The following is an 8575-nucleotide window of genomic DNA, read 5'->3' on the forward strand; positions in this document are numbered from 1 at the left end:
AATATTAGTTTTTGCTGGGTAGTAGCAAAATTCTTGCCTTTCATAACGAGGACATGATCCTAGGTGGTTTTCCTGATTCTGATAAAATCTCTGAAACTCCTGTCTGAAGGAAAGAGCTGTACATCTGGTGTGCAGGTCCCAGAAGTGTGCAAGAGCAAGAAAACTTGTCTGCCATGGTTGCTGATGCCTGGAATAATGCATCCGTGCAATGGAAACGCATCGCTGAAGGAGGTCTTTCACCCCAGAGTGAGTTCTTTCCCCATGCCAGCTCCACCAGGTTCCTTGAGTAAAACACGAGGAGTATAAGGTTAGCCAGCACCCAAACCCCCGCTGTGAGCGGGTCCAAGGCCGTACAGGCTCTGACTCTGAGAAGGTGCTGCCGGCTGGCGAAGCTGCTGTGGTGCAGTAACCTTCAGCCCAAGTGAGACCCACGGCTCGTGGTTGCTGGTCCACACCACCATGGAGATGGCGCCAGGGAGCGTCTCACCTGCCCACCGCTCTAGTGAATGGTGGAACATTGCCTTTCTGGCCACTCCACCGGCACCCTGAGCCCCTCATGAAGCCAAAGGCTGGTGCACAAAAAAAACGGAAGCAAGCTCTGCTGATTATGTTTTGCATCTTCATGCCAGGGCTGTCATTCTCGGCCCTCGTTTAGCAAACCTTTCTTCATACCCACTTTGAGAGTTAGAAAGAGAGAAACATTTTTCCTAGCACTTTTTTTTTTTTCCCCAAAATGCTTTTTCTTCCTAAAATGGCAAGCTGAAATTGGTCTAAATATTCAGTTATCATCTGGAATGTTTCATTGCTTCCCCCTTGTTTTTTTGCTAAGTCTCGTCCCAGGGATTTTTGGGACCAGAGGTGTTTCTCTTCTTGTTTTGTATTTCATTGTTTGGTAGCGCTGGGGATACCCTATATTCTCAGTTATCTGGAATGTTTCATTGCTTCCCCCTTGATTTTTTGCTAAAGTCTCGTCCCAGGGATTTCTGGGACCAGAGGTGTTTCTCTTCTTGTTTTGTATTTCATTGTTTGGTAGCGCTGGGGATACCCTATATTCCATTCAAGGTATTTAGTGTGGCATGGCGAACCATGTTGAGCACAGCAACCATGGCACGAGTTTTGTTGCCTAATCTATATGAAAAACTATTTCAATGAATATTAAAGAAGGCACAAACCCCAATAACTTCAACATCAGCACATAGTATGGGGGCACGAGGACATCGTTCGTAGATGCTGAACTAAAATGCTCATGGCAGCAGTGCGCTGAATCCTTCCCTCAGTCATCCAGCTGGAGAACCAAATTGCCTCTGTTGATCTCAGCGGAGATTGCTGGATGTCACCAAGAAGAGCATCTGCTCTGGCGTAGCCACAGAGGAAGAGGTGTCCTTGCCGTGCGATCGCTGCCTAGGTGTCGTTCAGTTACACTCCAAGCGACATCCTAGCGTTTCCTTGGAGCTTTGATTAATGTGGATGAATTACCTCGCTGCCAGCATGATCTGGGTTTTGATGCAAGTGACCGACTTTCCTGGTTTGAAGGGTGGTCCATGACAAATGGTGGTATTTGAGAGAAGCAGCAGCATTGCTGCTTGGACTTTGTGCGTGCATCTGAGTTACCTGGTGCAATGGAATTAATAGCTTCCTAGGGTTTCATTAAAAATCCAAATTGGTTACTGTATTTTAATTACTCCACTCCCTTTCCTTTGTTTGACACGCTATCACTTTTCCATCCTCGTTCTGCTTTTTGACTGTTTTAGGATGTCCCTTTCAGCACCTACATGCTTTGGGGCCTGTTGCTTGGTGGTTTCTACACACCGCCGAGCTCCAGGGCATGCAGCCGCTGCAAGGAAAAGGCATTCTGAGCCCGTCAGAGCAGAGAGCCTGTGACGAGAGCGTCACGGGCCACGCGTGCGCGTGGCGAGCGGGGCGTGCTCGGGCCCTGCCGTGGTAGGCTATTAAGTTACCGAGAAGGGGGGATCTGCTGGAAGGGAGAGGAGGGTCGTGGGGGGGGGTTGAGATTAGTCAGCGAGTTATGCTGTGGGAAAAGAAGCGAAAGCGAGAGGTGTGCTTGGGTACAGAAGGGGTGAGCTACCGAGCGAGGGAGGGCGAAGGTGCAGAGAGACAACAGTAGTGCCGTTCTCTCGAGGGGTGAGTGAGGTTGGGCCGGCTGGTCTCAGGTTTGGGGCAGCTGCTGGAGACGGGCAGTGGATCGGTAGGAGGTCTGACCAAGCCCTGTTCTCCACCTCACCCACACGCAGTGCTGGTTCCTGTGCAGCCAGACGCAGCCCTGGTGCTGGAGCCCATTTGTAACTGATTTCTTTCTCTCCATTTGCAGAAGCGGAAGAGCTCTACCAGAAGAGAGTTTTAACCATCACGGGAATCTGTGTTGCCTTGCTTGTGGTGGGCATCGTCTGTGTGGTAGCTTACTGTAAAACCAAGTGAGTATGGGTGGTTGACAGGCGATAACTGGCCAGAGGTTACTGAGCAGTAGTGTGCATGCTTCATGCTTTCACGCTCTTCACCCAAATGCTATTTTAAGGCGATGCTGTGCTGTGGTATTCCCAAGAAGGTCTCATGAAGGAGGCCAGTGAAGCCATCTTCCAGGCTGTGCCTGAGCAGGATGTTTTCCTGTGACCATTTGCTTATCCCCTGAATCAGCGCCACTTTGCCCAGCCAGGCGATGCTGTGTTACTGGGAGAAGGCGACCCCCAAGCCAGCAGCTCGTCTCCTGACAGGAGAAGCACACTGGGTGGTTGCACAGGAGCCAGGGGCTCAGCTATGTACATTTCAGGGATTTTCAGAGCAATCTTGGTGGAACAAGAGGCTTGGGGACCTCTTTTATGGCCAGCCTTCCCTGCCTGGACAGCACCTTTTCCCCTACTTAGCCTGCACCTCACCTCACTTCAAGGTGCCCCTGGGACACGAGGGGTCTTGTGGAGTGGATGCCCTGCCAGGGGCATGGGTTGGCTTTGCCACTTTGTGCTTAATGCAGGACAGGTCAAGTGTCTTGCCACCAAGGCCAGGCCAGGACCTGCTTCCCCTTTTCCTTCTCCCCGCTCTTCTCTTCTCCTCCGCTCCCAGCGCCACGGTGTCCCTGGCTGCCCTGCATTGTGCTGGGACTTGTCTTGCAAAAGGGGCCACTGGACCCCCAGCTTCCCAAACTGCCCATGATGAGAAATAAATGTTCACTTTTTTGAAAAAGCAGCAGAAGGTGGCAAATGTTGAATTCCTGGTTTCTTCCTGTTTGCAGCTTTCCACAAACACCATTGAAACATCAAGTGTGTCTGAGACTTGCCTTCTCTATCGTGTGTGTCCCTCACGTGTCTCTGGGGGCGGAGTGCCCCGCGAGATAAGTCTTCCTAATGGATTTTTTCCTTTCTGTTTTAAAGGAAACAAAGAAAACAAATGCATAATCATTTACGGCAGAACATGTGCCCTGCCCATCAGAACAGGAGCCTTGCAAATGGACCGAGCCATCCACGTTTGGATCCTGAGGAAATCCAAATGGCCGATGTAAGACCTTTTGTCTCCATCTCCCTGTATGTTACTGAGTGTCTATTTTCCACCAGGGATTTGACGTGGATGTGTATGCTTACACACCCACGTGCACGTGCATGAGGAGCAAAACACTAACAAACTTGAACAAAAAGATAGGATTCTGCATAGAAACATGTCCAAAACCAACAGCTGAAGGGAAATGTGATTTTACTTTGAAGCACAGGGTGAAATTAGGACGCTTGGGACAGACTTGTTCTGATGAACCAAGTGTGATCCTGTTTTCTTCTAAGAGAGATGTTCCCGATGCTTCCTGTTTATTAAGCTATCCTGTCGAGCCCCACTTTGTGGCATGACAAATGCAATCGGCATGGCAGTGGCCGGAGCCGCCACTGTGACCACGTTGTGCTGAAGCATGTCATGGTGATCTGGTCAAGCGCCACGTTAGCCCATACCAAGAGTTGCACCCCGGGCAAGGTGGGATGTCCTGGTGGGGTGCCAGTGTCATGCCAATGAGAACAATCTAAGAATTTAGGACCGGATCTAGAAGGGCGGTTCAGACACACTCGTGACTTCAGCCACATGAGATTCCCGTCAGACTCCATGAGCTCAGTAGGACCATCAACGTGCCTTGCTAGACCAAAGTGTTGAAAGGGGTCAGGAAAAGGGAGGGGCAGGGCAGAGCCAAATGAAAAGAATTACTGATGGAAGTAAGTACAATTCATCAGTTACAAGCTCTGCTAGGGTGACCCTTTGGATGTTAAAATTTATCTAGGTTGAATCCCAGCCATGAAGGAGAGGGGAAAGGGAATTTCTAAGAAACACAGCCCTCTGTCCTCAAAGTACTGACTCCCCCAGAGAGTTTAGTGTCCCAGTGAAAAGCAGTGCTTCTTGTTAGATGAAGGAATAGCTCAGCATAAATATTTGGATTATACCTGGTGTTTCTGTAGGACTCGCATCTCTGGCAGATCTCATGTGGTTGTCCTTTTGCTGGTACTCTGTCATGAGCAGAGGTGTTTTTCTGCTCAGTAGCTGCATGTGGTACCACTGTCCTCTGGGGAACCCCTTGGCTCTTCATACCCCGTGCCATGGCCCTTCTCCAGTGTTCGAAGTACAGGGGCAGAGAAGAGCCTCCAGCCTCCTTGTCCCTTTCCATGGGATGTGCAGCTGCCAGGTTCACTCAGTCCTCATCTGATCTCACCAGAAATAATCAGGCCAGCTGAATTTGGCTGTGGCAGCATTGCCAAGCTGGTAGCTGATCTGTGTGATTCTTCATATTTTACAGTATATTTCTAAGAATGTTTCTGCCACCGAGCATGTGATCCGAAGGGAAACAGAGACAACCTTTTCAGGAAGTCACTCCTGCTCCCCATCTCATCACTGCTCCACAGCCACTCCAACGTCCAGCCAGAGGTGATGTATTCCATTTTCCCCTGAACTTTCTCCGGCTGTTTGCCTTAGGATGCTGTGAGATTCAAAGCCAGTCAAAGTTTTTCCTTTCTCCCTGTTTTCACTTGACCTTTGGCACTACACTGGCATATAGGCCATGTCAACGCTGTGGGTCTTTGCTGGCACAGCCAGTTAGTGAGAGGTGTGGAAAAGTGTCATCCTTGACCTGCCGTGAGGTGCCAGCAGGCACCTACAGCACTGACCCAGCTGGAAACTAGGAGGAAATTAAGTTGTGCTTTCATGCTTTGCACAAACGCAAACGGGAGGATGCATCTAGGAAAGGTTTTGCAAGTTGTGTTTGCGACCACATTGGACACCTGCGATAATTCATTACCTGCACACAAGTTATTCGTTTCATGCGTGATATATTTAGAACGTATTTGCCTTGTGGAAGGCAAAATACACAAAATACTACAAAATGTTTTGTCCAGTTCCTCAAAGTTAGTGTCTGACTTAGGAGACACAGTTTTTCACCAGAAAAAAACACTCCTGTGTGATTTATCACAGTGCAGAAAGTTGCGTTAAGATCTCCGCCTCTGAGGTGGTGGCACCTTTTTCACTGGAAGTCTTTCTGAAGCTCTCAGGAAAACTGAGTCTAGAAGGAAAGTACCAATAATTCTTGCTACACGGGACGAGGCATCATTTTTTTACGTTTCAAAATAGCCATCGGGGGGGAAGAGCAGCATGGCTCAGAAGCTGAAGTTCTCATGGTTTTTGAGAGCATTTAAATTGCAGATGGAGCTTCTCTACTTTTATGATGTCCAGAAAAGTCCTTCAAATGCTTTAGAGAAAGTTCTGTGCTGATTTGAGTTTGGATGTTCAGGTTCTTCCTCTGTCAATAGCTCTTATGCTTCTTCCAGTAAGTGACGGTGTTTCCCTAGGAGAGCACTTGCCTTTGAAAAGTGACTGCGAGGTGCAGGAGAGACGTATCTACAGCCTGTCAGTGATGTATAGATCACATCATTGCATCGACTTTATAAAGTGAAAGGTGTCCTTGCTTATTTACTTCGTTAGCCCGAGGTGTTTGCCTCCGCTCATCCCGGAAGCAATGAATCCTTTCAGCTAGAGCTCAAAGGTGGCTCCCGGCAGGTTTCTCCGGGATTCAGGCATTCATCAGGGATGAGCAAGTACTCTCGGTGCACCATGCGTCAGATCAACTTCAGATATCGAACTTAGGTTTTCAGGTGAATTCCCATCCAGACTCCTCTGGCTACACCTCCAACAAGTGGAGAGGGAGCCACGAACGACTTGCTGGGCTGGAAACGACTGCCTTTGTCCAGGGAAATCCTACCCCTGGTGAGCTAGACGGTGTGTTTTCCAGCGTTCTTTTGAGTTCCTATGCTGCAGCCCAACTCTGGTTAAGTGAATGCAAGCTTGAGCCAGGCACACAGAGGCTCCTGTGTCTGCAGAGCTGCACCTTGCTGACCTTCCGTGCTCACTTCAAAGTCCTGGGACCCCAGGGACATCTTTGGGTGCCTCCTGAAGACGCAAAGGAGTGTCTGGAGGGCAACATTAACACATGACAGCTGTGGGGAGGCACCTACCTTGCACAGCCTCTGGGCTTGGCTACCTGCCACCTAAGCTTCCTGAATGAAGTGCAGCAAGCAGGTGTTTCTTGAAGTCATGCCAGAGGCAACTGCTGGCATAATCAGGCTCCATTTTACTCGATCAGCGCCTCTAATGAGGACGCCGTTTGAAGCTGTAAATGAGTGTGGTGGTTGCAGCCAAGCATGTGCCTGGAGCCATCAATAATTAACAAGTTCTTGGGAAGTCTTAGTGAGTCCTGCTCTTCCCCGCAAACCCAAACCCAAAATCTTTTGCCGGCACAGCTCCATCTGGTGCAGTTTGGGAGTCCAGAGCTGTGGCTCTAAGGGATCACATATTTCTGCGATGGCGAGGGGTCAGCCCGGTGGCCGTGGCGCAGGTGGGCCCCCAGTGTGCGCATGGTCCCATGCATCCCTGGTCAGTCCTTGCGGGATGTCTTCTTTGCACCAAGACTAGGGCAGGTGGAGCTCCAAGTGCTCAGCGAGGTCTAGACAACGTATCACAGTTTTTGTCTAGCACCTTGCTGCCAAAATATTTTATAAACCGGTGGAAACTGAACATCTAGAGCTACCTTTGGTATGCTTTTCTCTGCTGCTGGTGAAGTAATTTTGAGTGGATTTTATTTTGGCTCCTTTCTGGCAGCATTTCTGAAGGAGCTGTCACTTGGCAATGCAGATGGCACGTTTGAAGATCCTTTGCGGACTTGCCTTGGCATGGCCAGTGCATTGCTCCACACCCAGAACACTTTGCAAGCTACAAAGCAGAATTGCCCTGGCCTCCCTCCAGAGGCTGTCCCGTCCTGTCCCTGGCTGTCAGGAGGTGGCGTGATAAATACCCAGCATGCATTGCTTTGCCTTTCTTTACCCTCTAATCTCCAAGAAGTAGCAAAGAAAGGCAAATCAAAGGCTGGGTCGGGAAGTTGGGCATCCCTGGCCATATGTATCCTAGTGACAGAGAGAAAGGGGATGCCGGTGGAGAGCAGAGCATGAGCTGTGCCTGCAGGCAGCTCTTTGGAGAAGACCTCGCTGGGGATTCCTTGCTCACTGTCCATATGGGGTTTTGTCCACAGACATGAAAGCCACACCTGGAGCTTGGAGCGGACAGAGAGCCTGACTTCAGATTCCCAGTCTGGGATAATGCTGTCCTCAGTGGGAACCAGTAAATGCAACAGCCCTGCGTGCGTGGAGGCACGGGCTCGCCGTGGGGCTGCCTTCTGCATCGAGGACTCGCGGAGGCCCATGACACAGTATCGTGACTCGGTGGATTCTCTGCGGGACTCACCGCACAGTGAGAGGTCAGACCCCACTGCTTGGTGCCGCCCCGGCACAGCAGAGGCGAGCCGTGCCCGCTGTGCCGGACACAAAAATGTTTGCCTCTGCCCAGCCCTAGAGCAGCAGTTCCATGGTAGCACTGGATAAGCTCCAGCTCTGGTCCTACCAGAGGAAGCCGCTACCCCAGGAGGCCACTCTGGTAGGGGCAGCAGCAAGCCCTGCACCCTGCTCACCTGATGGAAACATAGGTTTGGAGCACAGGGATGGGAGGAGCGGAAAACACCTGGCTGCAGTCAGCAACTGGTGACAAAATCTGGCTGAGAGCACACCCCAGGCAGCTTGGTGGGCTGGCAGCTCAAGCAGGGTCTGGCCCTCAGGTATACGGGGAAATATATGGGGGTATATATCTATATGGGGAGAAGATGTGCGTCCTCAGTGTAGTCCTGTATGGCCTAGTGAGCAGGGGTGCTGTATGTGGGCACAGCCTTGGGACAGGGAACACAACTGCAGAGCCGAGACGCCGTCGGTCAGTGAGAAGCAGCAACAGTCATCCTCTTCCCAGGTCTGGTTCCTCACGGTGCAGGAGCGCGTCTCCGCCCTTGCTCCAGCCCTGTGTGGGTAGCCGTGGGTGACCCTGGGTGGCCATGTGGCCGCTTTCGGGCAGTTACCCTTCAAGGCAGTGGGACTTGTCCATGGGGCAGAGGAGAAAGGCAGCATCTCCTGCTCTGTCCTTTGTGTCCCCGGTCCGTTCAGGCAGGCTGACCCGGCTCGTGCAGACGTCTCATACTTCACAAGACACAGGGGCAAAAAGGCGCCGGACG

General features: G+C 51.0%; 1 protein-coding gene across 1 annotated transcript in view; it reads left to right on the plus strand.

The window, feature by feature from the left end:
- Positions 1-2329: 2329 nt before the first annotated feature.
- NRG2 (neuregulin 2) overlaps positions 2330-8575 on the plus strand; it is a gene marked incomplete at both ends in the record, with an annotated part of 7961 nt that continues 1715 nt past the window's right edge. Inside the window, 4 exons of the mRNA XM_010288667.1 lie at positions 2330-2432; positions 3384-3507; positions 4775-4902; positions 7553-7777. Of these exons, the coding sequence (XP_010286969.1) occupies positions 2330-2432; positions 3384-3507; positions 4775-4902; positions 7553-7777 (580 nt within the window). The remainder of the gene's footprint in view (positions 2433-3383; positions 3508-4774; positions 4903-7552; positions 7778-8575) is intronic.

This window comes from Phaethon lepturus, unplaced genomic scaffold (assembly GCF_000687285.1).
Source record: "Phaethon lepturus isolate BGI_N335 unplaced genomic scaffold, ASM68728v1 scaffold19466, whole genome shotgun sequence".
Lineage (NCBI taxonomy): Eukaryota > Metazoa > Chordata > Aves > Phaethontiformes > Phaethontidae > Phaethon > Phaethon lepturus.